Source organism: Montipora foliosa, chromosome 11 (genome assembly GCF_036669935.1).
Source record: "Montipora foliosa isolate CH-2021 chromosome 11, ASM3666993v2, whole genome shotgun sequence".
Taxonomy (NCBI): Eukaryota; Metazoa; Cnidaria; class Anthozoa; order Scleractinia; family Acroporidae; genus Montipora; species Montipora foliosa.
The window spans coordinates 22,153,098-22,170,597 of NC_090879.1; the positions used below are offsets into that span (position 1 = coordinate 22,153,098).

Sequence of the window (17,500 nt, forward strand, 5' to 3'; positions counted from 1 at the left end):
GCAATGCTTAAATTAAACCTTCTTCTGAAAAAGAACTATTTTTCTTTAGAATAGTTTCTTTATGCACAAGACAAACGGTGAAACATTGTTTTTTTTTACAACCATGACTTAATAAAAGTTTCAAAGACTGGGCACGAGCTATGTGCACAAACTCCACTGAAGTACGACTTAGCAGCTCAGCTGTTTTTAACAGTGGTGTTTCCCTCAATTTGCAAGGGAACAATCATAATAAGAAAACCCTAATCTGCCCTTACCCCAAGACCTTTAGAGCCTGCAGGTTGTAAACAAAAAACAAGCAAGATAAAAATTTCCTTAATCTCTGACCACACAAGGAAAATGAAGCATCATTTATTCGAAGACACCCCTGTTATCATGCCACTAAGATAATCAATGGGCCATTTCAGAGTTGCTGTTTGTTTCGGTTTTGAAGTGAGTCTTGGTGCTCAACTAACGACAGGGAAATGAGTTTGATTTGCATGAGAATATGCAACTCATTTCCATTTGAATGGTTATGCACCAGGACTCGCTTTGAAATGGGCTATTAAGCTAGGCACAGCAAAGTTCAAATTCCTGAAACAACATTCTATCCAGACCCAACACGATGAAAATGTAACAAAAACATCTGTAACATGGTGACAGAAACACCTTCCTTGAATTTTTCACCAATGCCAATTGATCCCAACTGAGAGAATTGAAAGATGTCTGATATATCGTGGCATCAAGAACGGGTAATGCTTCAGCAACAAGATGATTACAGGTCAGAAGCCATTTGCAGATTTGCTGATGAAAACCACACAGTCAAGATCTACTCTCCCACACAGACTCTTAGTTTGTGGGTTCGAATGGGCGATGAATCACTTAAACCATCTACATAATATGCGATTGTTTTAACAATATTATTGGTATGCTATACACCTGGATGTGGACAAATATCAGGAGAAATTTCTTAGTTAAAGACTTTCTTCACATAAACATTTACTATAGACAACAGTTTATTCCAAAATCTGCTCTCTTCACACAAAATTCTCTAATATATACTTATGTTAATACCTAATAGACCAATTCGGCTAACTCAGTGTTGTACCCAATTCAAATCTTTTGGGAATAAAACGATTTGTTCCAAGTATTACCATATCATTTAAATGTGAATGCTACATTATCATGCAAATGCAATACACAAAGCATCTTAACCCCTAGAGATTTGAATTGGGTACAACAATGAGTTAGCCGAATTGGTCTATTGATACAATCTTTACAATCTTTGATAAAAAATGTTCATTTCTCCTAAAATATAATATTGCAATAGCTAACAGACTATTACAAATTATTACACAGCTTAAAAAATCAAGATTATTCACAGACTTGTCTGAAGGGGAATTTTACCAAATTTCCTTCGATTATTAATTTTTTATGTTGACTTCATTACAAAGTAAGGATCTACAAGGAGTCACCACTTTTAGTTAATTAGCATTCCTTTGTGTGTACAGTCAACATCTAATCGAACAGCAGAAAAGCCATCTTGAGCGTTTGATTGGAAGAATGCAAAGAAAATAAAATTAGTTACACTTTTATATGACAATACATTCTATTAATTTATGTGAAAATTATTATATTACCAACAAGTAGAACTTGATTCAAAGATGTAAGTGTTAAATGTACAATGATGTAAACCACACTGTTCATATTAATTATCACTTTAAGAATATTAATACCAAACATTTCTTCATAGTACATGGGATGTTAAAATGAGTGTTGAGTAAATATAAATTGCACCATAGTTTTCACCAGTCAATAAATGAAAAAGACTGCATGAGTAAGCTTTTCAAAGATGGCCCAAGTAAGTTGAACCATAAAAATATTGAAAATAAGTATGAATGTTAAAAGTGTACTGAATGGACAAATCAACCCTATCCTTAGGCTCAATTTCTGTTGCTCACTCTACTTCGGGTATCCTTGAACACTGGCTCATTTCCCAAAACAGTGGCTGGTAATAGAGCCTCCCTGTCCCCTGAAAGAGCCTTCAATAATATCATGAACAACTTATTATCTAAAAAAAAATGATGTGCCATTACATCAGATGCAAATAATGGCATACAAAGTAAACCTTAAAAATCTATTCTTTAAAGATGATGTGAATGGGTGGTGCCAAACCTGATTAAAGGCAACCTCCTCTCCTACAAAGGATAAACTTTAAACAATAAAATCTGTTTGCTTACAAGGACAGCATTTTGTCACAAAAGATTAAAACTTGCTTTTTTTGACTTTCCAATTTCTCAGGTGTCACCACCTCACTGCCTTGAATAACAATGTTTTGGTCACCATAGGAGGTTTTCATGTGACGTCATTGCCACCATGCTGGTGGATGAAAACAAGCTTAGCTTCTTTTGTTCGTCCACCAGAAGTTGTACATTTCTCTGTTGTTATTGGTGTCCCTAGAGGTTGGTTGAAAACGTCCTATTTGTTATTATAAAAAAAAACACACACACACAATTATCATTATCCTGCAGGGAAACTGAAATTGATAATAAGATATTTAAAATTTTCCTTTCGTCCAAAAATGTTACTTGCAACTCTCTCAGTTATCTTTTCGTAGGCCTTCAAAAGCCCACCCCCCCCCCCCTCCCCCTGATTCTCCTTTGCATCAATATATTGCACAAAAATTTGATAAGTTGACGAACGCTCCTGCTGTGATAGGCTCCAAACTTTTTAACAAAATAACCCCAGTTCATTTTTTAACATTTGTACACACATCCATTTCTGTGCAGAGTTGAACAGTGAGAGCAACCTCGTTCCCAGAGTCTCTCATCTTCCCGACACCCTGGGAACGAGATTGCAGTGAGAGGTGCTAGTTACCCTGAGCAACAAAGCAAATTGCAACACCCTCATTGGTTCGTCTCGATGATACATCATCTTGTGGAATCATGATATCATCTCTTAATTCCTGATTTGCTAATGTATCCACATAAGGAGGTGGAGCATCTTCACCCTCTGCTGGAGGACCCAGGCTACCCATTTCTTCCACCTCAGCATAAGATGGTAGTTTGTAAGTTAGATCATTTTCAAGAGGTCCATATGTGTTTGTAGGCTGGGCAGCACTTGGATGTGTTGTTAGGTAAACAAAGTTTCTGATCTGGCAGTGGCTGGCAAAGTAGCGTTTTCGATAATATGCACAACAACAACCCAGAAGACTAATTGACCCCCACACCAACCAAAACCCTAAGGAAAAAAAAAAACAAAACAAATTTAGGGACATACATATGTATTTATTTGCAATTACATCATGAAACCAAGAAATTAAAATAAAATATTGTTTTCTTTTGATAACCACATATTAATAATTATTTGTTTTCCTTACACCACATCTTGTAGTATTTATCAGAATAATGGCAACAATCAAACTCTCCACAGCATAGACCTAAGAGTAAACAAAATACAAACGTGAGATTACCACACCAAAACTTCTCAGGGTCTTGCAACCACAAAAAGTTCAAAAACAGTTTCAAAACTAGAAACTGTACTATTTAGAGGACTGACCCCACAAAACTGTATCGCCAAACGGCTATGTTATGGTATGATGTGAATGGGGCTTATTCAGAGCAACTGTCACAATATAAAATTGGAAAATTTCAGGTGACTGCTATGGATTCAAATTTGCAGTGAGTTCCATCTTAGCCTGCTAATTACTTTCAGCAATTGGTGGTTTTCACTCACGTGATCAACAGCCATGTTTTTCAACGAAAACAAAAGGAAGCATTTGCATAATAATAGAGTTAAATTCCCATGTTGGTCGGGGCACCAACATGGCCACCTTTTCTTTGTTTAGGGCACCAACATGGCGGTTGTGACGTCATGTGAAAACCAAGAATATTACAGTGCAACGTGCCGCACCGTGGCCACCCAACGAACTTTCACATTTGACAATTACGTGTGAATACATAAACTCAACAACCCATGCTACAGTATTCAACTTACAACTGTGTGAACTTTGCAAGGAAACATGACTGTCAATCAACTTCACACATCCTAATTGGTGGACAATTTGTAAAAAACTTTGTTAGGTGGCCACGGTAAGGTGCGCCGCACTGTAGATGGGGGTCGGCTGATGTTTTAGACGTAAGCATATAAAGACAAAGTACAGGGTGTTATCATTTTTTTAAATAGCTTTCTTGTTGCTATGGCGACCTACATGTCAAAATGAGCACATCTTGTTTGTTGAGAAAGTTCAGTTGGAGAAAAGGGATCCAAGAATAGCAGTGACCATAAACGGTAATAATTTCAAAATTGTGTGTCAGAGAGGTTGCTAAGAACTGATTTGAATTGAAACTATCCAAGGTACACACAACGCAACACAATGTTAAGAAAACAATGACCCGATATTGGTAACTCAACTTTCCAGACTATCCTATGCTGAAGTAAATTTCCACTTGCGCTCTACCAATACTAGTACGTTGCAACAACTAAAGTTTTAAACCGTTACCTTCATCGCAAACGATTTCTTTCCCGTCCCTTTTTCCACAGTAATCTCGTGCCTAAAGGTAGATATAACATACTTGTATGGTAGAGTTTTCGCGACAAATCTTCTGGTATATTCGACATTCTTGAAGGCCACTAATTACGTAAACAAATATTTTTGTTGCATGTTAACATAGACGTGAAGTACTTTCCCTGACATATTCCGTGTATAATTCTGTTCCTCGAAAAAACTACGCGTCAAAGTTGTTACACTTTGTCACTGTCGAATTTACTTGCACGCTTTTCAATGTAAGTCTAATGTATTTGGGCTGTAAGCATCGATCACGTACGTAAAATGTGCGAGAGGTTTGCCATCTTATTTGCACAGTATCAAAACTTGCCATAGTATCAAATATATTTAACATTAGAGCACAGATTTTGAATTCACCTCCAAAGCAGACAGGAAACCACTGCCAGATTTTAAGGCCTAGAATTACCTTGTAGAGTCCAAAGTGTAGACAATGTTTCGAACTCCACAATTGTTCGCATTATATAACACACTTTCCGAATATTCGCTACTCACCTCAATTTCTCCGAAGAAAAGAATCATCGCTGCAAAAACCCACGTAACATTGAATGCAACAACATCCATCGTTTCGAACCCTTGCGAAGCTATTATTATCGAATCTACAGGCAAACCCTTGAGTATTGAATAACACTGCCTTAATAATTTATGCAACGGACGATGATTCGAAAAGGCACTAAGACGGCCAATAAGATAGCATATTTTTAGGGCAAATGAAGTGTAACAGTAGCGTGATTGGGGTATTTAGTTAAAAGACAACGACGTCGGCTGTTTGAGGGCAATACCCCTCAGAAAACAGCGAATAGATATTTTTTTAAAAAAAAAGTTAATCTGCCTGAAACTCCCTTGGTGGAAATCGTATGTTGTCGCGTAACACACAGGCAAGGGTCACGTCACGCAACCACCTGCTTTTACACTCTTATTAAAGCCGGTGTTACGTAATTTCATTATTGTAAGATTTAGCGCCAGAAAACGCTGAAGCTTTTAAAAGAGTTTTTAATTCTCCTTCATCAGATCAAATCACCACGTTCAAACGAAACCGGGCTGAACTAGGAAACAATATTATTTTCTCATCTCCGATTTTCGGCAAGGGTAGACCGAGAAACATCGTTCCTTGTTCAGCCAGGCCATAGCCTATTTAGTACGCTTTTTCTAATCAAACGTACGTCACTCATTTTCGACGAAACTTAAAGACTGTAGTGAACAGTCCAAACACACTGCTCTGAGCCTAATTGTTGTCTAACACTCTGACCCTACACCTTCGCGCGCTCTGATTGGGTACCCGAGCGGGCAAGATAAAGTTTTACTGCCCGCTCGGGATTTCTCGCTTGCTCCGACTTTGTCTCGGTCCATAAACACGCAAAAAATAACTTGGGCAATATCCAGCCATATTGACCGAACAAGCTTGGTCAATAACCCATATACATTGTGCGTCTTTTGGCTCGTCACGCAATCTTTCCTCCCCAACGAACGAGGAAAGATTGCGTGATGAAGCGCAACTGAGCACCTAGCCTGCGAACGCAGACGTAGTTCCGGCGGTCGTTTCTCTCCCCCGAAAAGTACGACAACCGGAAATACGTCTGCGTTCGCAGGCTACTGAGCACCCGCGGCAAGCTAACGCTCGTTTGCCCACGCATTCATTTGGGAGTAAGAAAGTAGTAGATATTTGCGTTATTTCCCTTTTACTTCGACTCGTTGATGCAGCGGTATAAACAGTGTATATGATGGCTGTATCTTTGTAAAAGCCACCTTCCCCTCAATAGATGGTCGTACAGAACATTGCGGTGACAATAAACAAAAACAGGACCCTTTTTCTTTCCTCAAAAGAATATCCGTTGTTGGCCACGAGTCTCTCGAGTAATTGAACTCTCGCACAACATGCAAACACACAGGAGCGTTCACCAACTGACATTAAATTATGTGTTCTTCGAAAAAAATACTGAAAATTAACTGAAGATTTTGTAGTCTGTTGGGCACCAGAAGATAACTTGGGATTTTGTGCGCAGTTTTGGCAAGTTAAAAGCAGCAACGTCATCGTGACAAATAAAGCACAAGTTAATTAATTCTCCCCAGCCGGCAAATGTTTGGCTCATTCCTTGGTGGGGCCCTTTATTTCTGTTATTCTTCATTTTTACGCTAAGATTGGATAGTTTTGTGGTCCACTTTCATCCAGACAATGCCTTTTAGGTATCTAAATTATTTTTCAACTTTGTCGCTTTGTTTCGTCGTTTCTCAGGATTCCACTAACACGTGAACGAGATACAACAGCATGAAACAACTTTGTCTTTCTTCTGAGTTTTAAACGTCCTCCGTGAGGTTACCGGTCATCTCGCCACCAGGGAGTTTCGCCACCTACTAACTCGCCACCAAGAAACCACCTCGCCACCAACCAACTCGAAGTCACCTCGCCACCAAACACTAGAGTAAAGTAGTCGTGGTGACGAGGTGACTTCGAGTTGGTTGGTGGTGAGGTGGTTTCTTGGTGGCGAGTTAGTAGGTGGCGAAACTCCCTGGTGGCGAGATGACCAGATACCCTCCATGACTAGTAATCTTCATCATCGCTGTCATAATAATCATTCGCATAGTAGTCCATCTCCATTGACTGGAAGTCCACACGATATCGCAAAATACCTAAAGGAGAAATACTGCAAGTTACCAATGTTTATCAACCGGCTCCCCACGAAAATAATTGCGAGGATGTAAGTCGACTGAACCTATTGTAGTTTAATGTCAAGTTTTGTCGCGTTTTGTCACGCAAATGAAAAGTCCGAGGGAGCCTTGGCGAGAGGCTCCTCTTCCCAAGCCTCCCTCGGTATTTTTTCCCGTTTGCGTGACAGAACACAACGGGCTCAGGAAAGAGGGCATTCTCGTCACCAGAGCCTCGGGTCGACCTAAGGCTCTGGGAAACTGTAAGAGAACATGCGTCGTGGGGTTCTTATAGCCAAAAATTGGCTATTTGAGCCTTTCGGCGCCTGATCACTCCTCAAATGAATACACTAATTAGAGACGCTTTTGATTGTTCTTCACGAAAACCAATGAAGAGACACTTAGCTTCAGGGTTCCCCAGAGCTCTTCCCTCACTCGGTCAAGAGAAGAGCTCTGGGGTCGAGATTGGAAAGCGGACCGCTCGACTGATTTATGAAGGGACTTCTCGCAGTCTATTTGAAACACTTGAATGAAAGGGGTAGTTTCTAAAAAAACTGTGGTGCTGCGTTGGTGTGGAAGTAGTATACAAAAATTTGGTTTTATCAACGGAGTTGATAATGTACATTGGCCACCGTACAGAGATTCTAAAAGCTGACGTTTCGAGCGTTAGCCCTTCGTCAGAGCGAATGGAGGAATTAAGGGTTACGTGTAGTTTTTATATAGTAGAGAAGGAGCTACGCTATTGGTGATAACATAGCAACGTGAAAAATAGGAATATATTGGTTAAATTAAAAGCGTTCGTTAATACCGTGAGGATTAAGGGTGCCGATTTGGAAGATGAATTTCGCGATGTTGAGAAGAATGACAAGGATGTATCTAAGCCAGTCGCTCGCCATTTTAATCTCCCTAACCACTCCAAAAAACACATGGCTATCTGCGGCCTTTCCCTACATCTAGGTACGACGGAAAGCCGCAAGAATCTGGAACAAAATTCCTCTTCCAAATCGGCACCCTTAATCCTCACGGTATTAACGAACGCTTTATATTTAACTAATATATTCCTATTTTCCACGTTTCCATGTTACCACCAATAGCGCAGTTCCTACTGTACTATAAAAACTACACGTAACCCACAATTCCTCTATTCGCTCTGCCGAAGGGCTAACGCTCGAAACGTCAGCTTTTAGAATCTCTGTACGGTGGACAATTTACATTATCAACTCCGTTGATAAAGCCAAATTTTTTTATTTGAAACACTTGCTCTATCTGTCTATCTGTACACATTTCGGAAGAAGGGACTGCTAGCAGTCTAAGAGATTACGACTTCGCCACATTCGCTTCTTGCCTGGGATTTTGGACAAGTCTGCCACAGGCAGAGAAAAAAAACGAAACCAGGGTCCGGAATTCTACTACGGACAAAACCGATGGCAAAGAGGCCAGTCTCTTGTTGAGATGCACAAACCGCAATCTCATTAAACAAAAACAAAACAAAAAAAAAATGAAAGGAATAATTCCACCATGCTTACCACCAATTCCACCGAATCCTTTGCAAAACTGGGCCCCTTCTTGAGATTTGTCAGTGATAATTTCCAGTGTTGCGCCTGCCAACAAAAAATATATAATCAGTTCCACTGAGCATTTGATGGTGACATCTACATGTTCCAGCAACCGGCAATGCCCTTTTGAGCTACGGCTTTTTCTCCTAAAGTGGCCTCGTATACCATAACTATTTTTGATATTGAATCTCTCTATCTAAGTGTAAGAATTCAAGATTATCAAGTTTATTCCGCGTAAAAACAAGAAGTGATCCTCGCACTGGGCAATTTAAAAAGAAATTGTCACTTCACGGGAACAAATGAACAACGCAAAGCGACAATTGTTTAAATTGTCAAACCAAGTGCAAGGATCACTTCTCTCATTCCGTCCATCGCCCGGACTTCAAAGCTCAATTGGTAAAGCATTGCACCGGTTTCGCAGAGGTCATAGGTTCGAATCCCGTTGAAGCTAGCCTGCCTACCAAGAACTAGGGACATGAAGACTTTTAATGTTCTGGCCGCGCGAAAAGTGAGGCGAGACAAAAAGGAAACGCTCGTAGACAAAGCCCGGATTTCTTCCCCTCACCTCTCCTCCCCTCCCCTCCCTCCCCCATCCAAATTTTTTTGCGCTTACCCTATTCTCTTGCGGCAGAAAAGTGAATTCGCTTCTCGCCCGCTGGAAACGCTTGCTACGCAAGCTACGTTGGAGCCAGCTGAATTTTTCAGGTGTCTTTTAGAAAGGGACAATTGCTTAAATAGTGCAACCATGTGAGGGGACCACTTCTGTCTCACGTCCATAACCTGCACTTCACATATACATTCATTTCTAATTTTACTATAGCCAATGTACCTGTCAAGGCGCTCCGTGCACGCGCCAAATCAATCCAGGCCGAAGACTTAGTTGTTCAAAGTCAAAATCCAACAATTTGAGTATTTGCTCGCGTAACTGTGAATGTGCGTATAGAGTGTTTTCACTCACGTGATTTAATAGTAAACTTGTTTTTCCACCGAAACAAAAGTAAACGTTTGCATAATACAGCTCAATTTCCGGAGGATTAGTTGGGTTCACCAACATGGCGCGCCGTGACGTCACGTGAAAACACTCTATTCTAAACACATCTACATCTAAGTAAAAGGCGTGTTGGAAAACCTTTGTCATCAGCAAACTTCAAATTGGAGTACGAAGATGACTATGAGTACGAGTTCTCAGTTCTTAGTTCTCAGAGCATGTGCATTTCAAAAATTTTCGTTCTCTGTCAATCTAATGCGCATGCTCAGTACAGAAAACTCGTACTTGTAGTCGTTCTCGCGCTCCAATCTGAGGGTCACTATTCTTTAACGCGAAGTATAATTTACACTCTGGATAGCAACCTATCCACTGTGAAACCACGTTATCCAGCTCTTCAGCAACTGGAGCTAGAACCATAAACGTGTTTGCACACTCTGAACTTTGTACAGAATGATCACAGGCGCCCCCAAGCTCAGATTGAGGGAAAGCCCACAAAAAGATAAGGATTTGTACGGGAATTCCGATAAAAGACCTGGGAAGATTCTCAATTAAAAGGCATAGCCTTATTGCCAATGTGGGTCACTTCCTTCCTGTGTCGTTTCTTTTCCAGATTTGACGCAAATTGAGCCATTACCAGTTCCTTGGTTGTCAACGGTGACCCATAATGGCAATAAGGTTAGGCTTTTTAATTGAGAATGTTTTGGTAAAATTATCTTCTCAGGTCTTTTATCGCAATTCCCATACAAATCCTCATATTTTTGTTGGCATTTCCCTCACACTGAGCTTGGGGCACCTGTGGAATGATATCCGTTAATGTGCATTACATTTCTGCAAACCACTGATTCTACAAAGAGACCAAACTACCGTTACAGATTCCGTTGAACTTTCAAAGGAACTTACCAAAGCCTTTGTAATTATTTGCAAGCCACTCTAGGAGAGGCTGTTTCTCCACTAATTCCAATTCCACTCCAGTCTACAAAAGCAAGGACACAAGTTAGAATCAGATAGAGTAATTGGCCAATAAAACGGGTGACATTTTAATACTATTTACCTCACTGTCCACTGTGTAGGTCTTGTCTTTTTCTTGCTCTGGATTAAGATGAAGGACTTTATCCTCTGTGAAAAAAAAAAATGAAGTTTGGGAAAATTATATCTCAAAACTACATTGCAGAATAAGCACTGTAATCCAAAGGTAAAAAACGTTTTAACGAAACATGCAACAACATGGGTGACAATTTCGAGCTACCTTAAATTTCTTGACAATTTAAGGAAGCTCTGATTGGCTCCATTGAATTTTTTAAAACTTTGCTGATAGTTCTCTCTCAGATTACTAATTACCGTTCAACAATAAGAAAATGGGGGCCACGGAGTTCATTTTTGATATATAAACGAGAAAAGACGAAACATAGGGTGTTGTTGGAGAGCTTTCAGGTTGCCATGGTAACCTATTCTGTCGTGATAAGCAGTAATTGGCGTTTCATAATTATGGTACCATAACATTGCTGTTATGTGATACAGTAGTTATAACCCTTCTAATAAGAAGGTCCAATTGGCTCTTGAAAGTGGTGAAACTGGTTCCAGCCACCTTTAAGCACAAAATGGTCATCTGGTCCAAACTAATGGGCCATTTATAATATATGTTCATGGCAGGAAGATTACAATAACATGCTTTTACAGGTCAAAACCAGACCCACACACAAGTTAAGTTCTTCTCCTTACCATCTGTCTGGTGATTTTTTAGAACAATTCGGTGGATTTCTAAATTTTCCCAAACAATGAGTGTGTCGACTGCTCCCATCTCTAATGCCTGAAAAAGTATTTTCCAAATCCACTAAGTGTGAACTACATGTACTGTGCATACAGTATTTCTAAAACAGTAAAAAATCCACACAATCAACAAGAACTTACTCGATCTGGGAGAGAGACTTAAAAAAAATGATCTCACAATGTCTAATGCCTGACAATTTGACTCATCATTGGGGAGTGGTTTGACAGGAGTCAATGCCTTTGACAAAGCGGATTTGAAACTACATGTGTGAACTCTGATACCTGATAGCCCAGGCTAGTGGAAAGACGTTTTGGGCTAGCAATTTCTTGCCTGACGGGCAAGCATCATTTGAATACAAGTACAAATTTCGCGCAGACATCAGTGGTTAGCAGACAGTGAGAGAGAGAGAGGAAAAGAGAGAATACAAATCTTTTTGGGCTAGCTCCTCAGAGACTTGGGCTTGTAAGATAAAATGACGCTTGCCCAAAGGGCGAGCTGATCCTAGGAATTTCGTCTCACCCTAAATAATATTATAAACTGAGCCACTAACTAAGCTATACTAAGGAGACACTTTCTGCTGGTGGGAGACTGTCAATCTTGTGAGCTTCTTTTTACCCACAATAAACCGAAATATAACGAATTGAAAGTAACATGAAGTGCATCTTTAATTCTTTGAATCTACAATCCACATTTCATTTGCCTCATAGAAGTTGGCACATTTCATAACATTAAAATGCAATCCTGGCAAAAATTTCAAGATTTAATCGGAGCACAGTCTTCACAAAAACAACAAATTAATAATTATAATCATAGCCATCATTGTAATTACACACATTTCTAAATTTGACATAATTTATTTTACACTACATAATTTATGAAAGAAAAACCTTTAAGGTGTCGTCTATCCCAAAGCAGTATTTTCCAGTGTCTTGAGAGATTTCATCAAAATATCTCCCTAAGCAAACAGTAAAAACAATTTTTTAAAAAATATATGTACTAAAACACTCTGAAGATAAGACTCATCTGCAACATGGTTTTTACTTGCACTTTTGTCCCTGTGTAAAAAGGAACTGACAAGATTCAAACATCACTCTGGTTCTCAGAGTTGTTTTTATTTTACATGTATTTCCTTTCTCCCTGTAAGCAAGTCTGCCACATGACAGCCAGTTCAAATCAGAAGATTTACCCAGAGCTTTTGTGAAAACACCAAATGCAAAATAACTGCAGATTGAGAAGTCTAATGGAAAAAGATAAATATTATTATTATTCACTACTTTCACAAATCCCACAATACAGTTCATTTTCACTGAAGCATGATGTAGTCCCAAGATCACGTAACTTGTATTGTTTTTATATAAAGAACCCCCAAAACGAATTGCCTTATGGGATTGGGAAATTGAGCTGTATTAGAGAACTGGTCAAAACTACTATACTCGAACAGGACCCACCTTTGGGGTAGGGGGGTTCTTAAAGACACCACCTATCTTCGAGCCACACATGAACATTACTGACAACATTTTATTGGCTTTTAAATTTGAGTTGACACAGGAATATTCAGCTAGCAAGAGTCGGCATTACTAGGCAAACAAGAAAAGTGAGGTTTGAATCTTACTGTAATTTTTTACTGCTGGATAGAGGGGTGGCGGTGCAATATAGACACCATCTTTTGACGTTAAGCAAGGGGGTGCAGGCAGACACCACCATCTATTATGTGGTTTGGTGGGTCCTGTTCGAGTGTTAGTAGTAGTTTTGACCACTTCCCTTATTAGGAAAATTTTTAAGACTTGTAGGTACCTATGAGTTTCTTTTCTTGGATAAACTTGACATTTGCCAAAACCTCAGAAGCAAGTTCGATTGCCTAATATAAACAAGAAAAATTCATAAAATCTTATTTAATACAAATTAACAGTGAATGTTACAAATTGCACTGTTTCTTCACAAGGAACTGACCTGATTAAAGCCATTTTCACCTCCATACGAGACATCAACAAGTTTCAACACTTTGGCCTGTAATCTCTGCAACCGTTAAGCAGATGTGTTCATGAATGTATGTGTATATCAATGTTTAATACTGTATATACGTAAGTACATACATGTAGCATTAGGTGCTATTACTTCAAATAGAGAAAAACACTCATGAAGCCATTCATTTTCTCTGAGAGAGATAAGGGCCTACAACGGGAAAATCAATTTTGGCCACCACATAATCAGTTTGACCATATGACTTACATGACGTCAAGTTAGTGGAAGCCTATCCAACATGACGGTTTGTGCCAACTGTGGATCTACAGAAGGAGTGAATTGCTGCATACAGTGTGGAAACGGTTAGTTTTTTCCAGCTTATGAATGCACATGATGCAAATTCAACTATTCTATTCCCTGTCATATTCTTGAAGCACATGCATGTAGTCACAGAGGACGCCAATAATTGCTATGTTTTTCGGGAAAAGGCAAATTTTCCCAAAACGTCAACGTGTATAGCTGTTGGTATATCTACAAACTGCCATGTTGGATGGGACAGCTAACGTCACGTAAGTCACATGGTCAAATTGATTTTGTTGTGGCCAAAATTGGTTTTGCCATGATGAAAATTGATTTCACCATGACAAAGTTGATTTTGCTGTAGTTGCCGTCATCAAACTGATTTTGCCATGACAGTTGTGAGGTGGGCCAAGGTAGAAAGAGCTTGATGCAAAAATTGCTAACAATGTGGAGACCATCTAATGTGTTTGAGCCCGCAAAATTCTCCAATGAGTGACATTGCTAGGTTGTGCGTAGCCAGCAGAGGAGAGTGAATAGACTCAATGTCAATCTAGACAGCATAAAACCACGCACACTAGAACTTTAGTATGCATGGGGAACAGCTGTCAGTTGCTGTATAATGTCCTTAGAGCAACACAACTCACTCCCGCTTGACGTGTAATAGGCATGAGTTTAAGCTTGGAATTACTATGCATCAGATAAGCAACCCTTAGTTAGCCTAAAACAATGAAACAACAACAACAGCTAAAAAGGAAGGAAATTTGTATTCAAAAACTAAATTACTGAAATTGACTATATTATCTGTCTTATTACAAAAATAAGAAAGCAAAATACATGTACTCTACTCAGGCTTGTGCTGTGAACACCAGTGCATAACAAAAAATTAATAATTGAAGCATCAAACTGCCCAGATCTGAACTCAAGTTACATGCATCAGGAACGCCTGTTTATTGTATTTTGAATCACAAGCTGATTGTCAGTTAGCTGACTGGTAAGTGGGAATCTCGGCAAACACAGCCAACCCACATTGTGTTATGTTGAACATGTACTAAATGTTAAAAAGTAACCCACCTGGTCAAACATGTCTGACTGACTCAGCTCTGTCTTAAAATCAGCAGAACCAGCCAAGATTAAGCCAGTGACATTGGGCTATTGAGAAGAAAGAAAAATGTTTGCTTTTTTTTCACAATCCACGGGTTTGCTTTATTTTCATGCAAAGTACATGTGTGCATAAAAACAGGAAAAAGAACCTTTGCTACTCACCCTGTCATTTGATATAAAGAGCTGCACTGCAGTCTCGGCTACTTTCCTTACATAATTGTGGCGTTTCTCCAATCTCAATCGAGCAAAACGAAGGGCAGACTGTCCACCACGCCCTAAAGAACAAATATTTTTAAAAAATCATAACCTTGCTATCACAATAATAATTGTGTCCAACTCTTGTCTTTACCGCAAGGACCTAAAGGTGTGACACAGCTCAGCTTAGTAAATTATTAGTCTGAACACTTTAAAAAGTGGGATCAAAAGGTAAATTTGTAGGGGAGTAACACCCACCTTAGGAATAGATAAATAAATAAATTAATTAATTAAATGGTTGGCATCGTTGCCGTAAGGCAAAAAGATTCAAAGATCTCATGGCCCTATGAAAACTCACTGCTCACTGACCATGCTTTTTAGGAAGATCAACTGTAAATTTGTGAAGAACCTCTCTTGTGTTGCCACAAAGTGTACCAAACAGAGCTCCATTACCATCCATGACAATGAAGCCAAATTTGTTATCATCTGCAAGAAGAGCATTCAATGCCTGAAAAGGGGAAAAAAAATATAAAGCATGAAGTACATGTAGAATCAAAGCGTGAAAGTGATAATTATTCACTATAAAGTACAAGAGATGCTTTGAATAGGATCCCCTGCAAGACTGACAATCAATTGAAAACACCAAATAGTTTTGCAAGGATTGGGAGTCTCAGAGGCAAATGCAATGATTGATGCCATGGGTTCTCTTCATTAAGGTTTCAATTTACTGACAGGTTCTTAGTCACCCTTTTTGGTGACACGGCCTGAAACCTTTTTCACAAAGGGAATGAATTATGGACTACATGTACTGGTGATTCAGAGCCAGAAAAAACTGTAAAATCAATCTTGGACTTACAGATTCACCCACTCAGAAATAGCAATTTGAACCAGTCCTTGCAGTTAGCAGGAAAAAACGAGAGCCTTTCACATGTTTGGAGGCTGTCAAGAGGTCACAAAACTTGGCATGGCACTGAATGGAAGCCAGAATGACAGAGCCTGGAGACATTCATGAAGAATCTTTTTAAGGAAAATGATTACCATTAATCTCAACATACCTCTGTATGAAACTTGTTATCGCACAGATACAGTGAAGTATTGATTGGCTTGAAGGGTTCAAAGTCTATATTGACTTTCTTTTCCTTTCCATCATCAGTAACAATTGTCCCACAGTACACTACAAGGCCATTTGTAGGAACTGTTAAGAAGTAACATTCATAATGTTAACAACTACATATAAGTTGCAAAGTTGAGGTTGGGTGGCTGGGACAATAAAGTACTTCAGATATTGGCATCCAGCCCCTTGATGGGAACCATCTCCAGGACTACCTAAGAGTCCTGTAAGCTGCTACGAAGCAAGGTGGAAAGCCTAACATTGTTGACTACTACTAACTGGAAAGGACCTTTTGAAACCAAAGTCACAGACCATGCACATCACACAAAATGCCTTGGTGCTATGTGCTACACTAGGCTAAGTGCATTAACTCAGCTATATTTCAATGAGTAGTCTATGTCAGTAATGGTGATTTGATTTGAGATACATTGATTTGATTTCTATGTCCAATGTTCCTAATTGGTGCCCTGGCATTAGAGGACTTGACACTTCAATAAAGTTTATTATTATGGACCATACATTGCTTAAAATGGGAGTTCTGTTGCTTTCTGATCTTGTTAGGAAATAATGACTGAATTTGCATTTGATTTTTATCTAAAAAGAATGTGTGTTATCATTGGCAGGCTACACCAGGTCATTTTCAAATATCTGAAGGGTCCTCAACTACACTGTATGTAAACAGCTACAAATGCCTCAGTTTGCGATAAGTAAAAACAAGGAGTCCAAACTTTCCAACCTTTCATAAAATCTGGAACGGATCATGAAAAATGCTGTATTTAGCTGCATTTTATAGATGGAAAGAACCAGGTGAAAATAATCTCCAACTGGAGTTTTTTGGCTCCTTTAAACTTTTTAAGAGGTTGTTAGAAGCCTGTGAAGTACCAGAGGATAGCCATTTAGCTAGGAAAGAGTGAATTCGTGTTTGATTCTTATTATAAAGGAATGCTGCTGTCACTGTTCAACTACAACAAGTTGATACCGAAAACATCTGGATATTTCTCAACTTTGTAAACACAGCTATCGAGAGGTTTTAACTCCGTCTTTTATATTTCATTTAAGCACCTTCAGCTCCTACATGTGTTTCCAGTATACCTTACAGGTATTGAATATACTGTAACCAATAGAATGATCAAATATAACAACAAACTAAAAGAGCAGTACATGTACATGTAGTTTGTTTTAGGAGAACACAGTTGTCACTGTCCACGGCAATCTCATTGAGTGCTCCTATGCTAATACGAGTGGCACTACGAACTTGGCGGATTGACAAGCAAATACCTCCTCCCATTCATTTTTAAAAGATAGCAGACCCTTCATAGCACAGTGACACTGAGCA

At 39.2% G+C, this 17,500-nt stretch overlaps 2 protein-coding genes and 1 non-coding gene across 3 annotated transcripts in view; all 3 read right to left on the reverse strand.

Moving 5' to 3' along the window:
- Positions 1-2,708: 2,708 nt before the first annotated feature.
- On the reverse strand, positions 2,709-5,273 carry LOC137974711 (WW domain binding protein 1-like). Its single transcript, XM_068821652.1, has 4 exons — positions 5,036-5,273; positions 4,478-4,529; positions 3,356-3,415; positions 2,709-3,216 (listed from the first exon to the last, which is right to left on the reverse strand). Exons 1-4 carry the CDS (start codon positions 5,102-5,104, stop codon positions 2,846-2,848), a joined length of 552 nt encoding a protein of 183 aa, XP_068677753.1. The 5' UTR covers positions 5,105-5,273; the 3' UTR covers positions 2,709-2,845.
- Positions 5,274-6,592: 1,319 nt separating this feature from the next.
- LOC137974710 (eukaryotic peptide chain release factor subunit 1) overlaps positions 6,593-17,500 on the reverse strand; it is a 14,451-nt gene continuing 3,543 nt past the window's right edge. The window contains exons 4-15 of the mRNA XM_068821651.1: positions 16,109-16,248; positions 15,423-15,561; positions 15,021-15,133; positions 14,829-14,906; positions 13,446-13,511; positions 13,290-13,353; positions 12,383-12,450; positions 11,447-11,534; positions 10,779-10,843; positions 10,628-10,700; positions 8,710-8,784; positions 6,593-7,168 (exon numbers count right to left, since the gene is read on the reverse strand). Of these exons, the coding sequence (XP_068677752.1) occupies positions 7,080-7,168; positions 8,710-8,784; positions 10,628-10,700; positions 10,779-10,843; positions 11,447-11,534; positions 12,383-12,450; positions 13,290-13,353; positions 13,446-13,511; positions 14,829-14,906; positions 15,021-15,133; positions 15,423-15,561; positions 16,109-16,248 (1,058 nt within the window). The 3' untranslated portion in view covers positions 6,593-7,079. The remainder of the gene's footprint in view (positions 7,169-8,709; positions 8,785-10,627; positions 10,701-10,778; positions 10,844-11,446; positions 11,535-12,382; positions 12,451-13,289; positions 13,354-13,445; positions 13,512-14,828; positions 14,907-15,020; positions 15,134-15,422; positions 15,562-16,108; positions 16,249-17,500) is intronic.
- LOC137978119 (small nucleolar RNA SNORA79) lies at positions 14,219-14,365 on the reverse strand. The gene has a single exon (XR_011118124.1). It is a non-coding gene; the product is annotated as a small nucleolar RNA SNORA79 (small nucleolar RNA).

Coding starts and splice junctions, on each gene's coding strand:
- LOC137974711 (XM_068821652.1), bottom strand. CDS start 5,104: ATGGATGTTGTTGCATTCAATGTTACGTGGGTTTTTGCAGCGATGATT. Junction 4,530..5,035: donor TTTTCTTCGGAGAAATTGAG/GTGAGTAGCGAA, acceptor ATCTACCTTTAG/GCACGAGATTACTGTGGAAA. Junction 3,416..4,477: donor AGAAATCGTTTGCGATGAAG/GTAACGGTTTAA, acceptor GTTTACTCTTAG/GTCTATGCTGTGGAGAGTTT.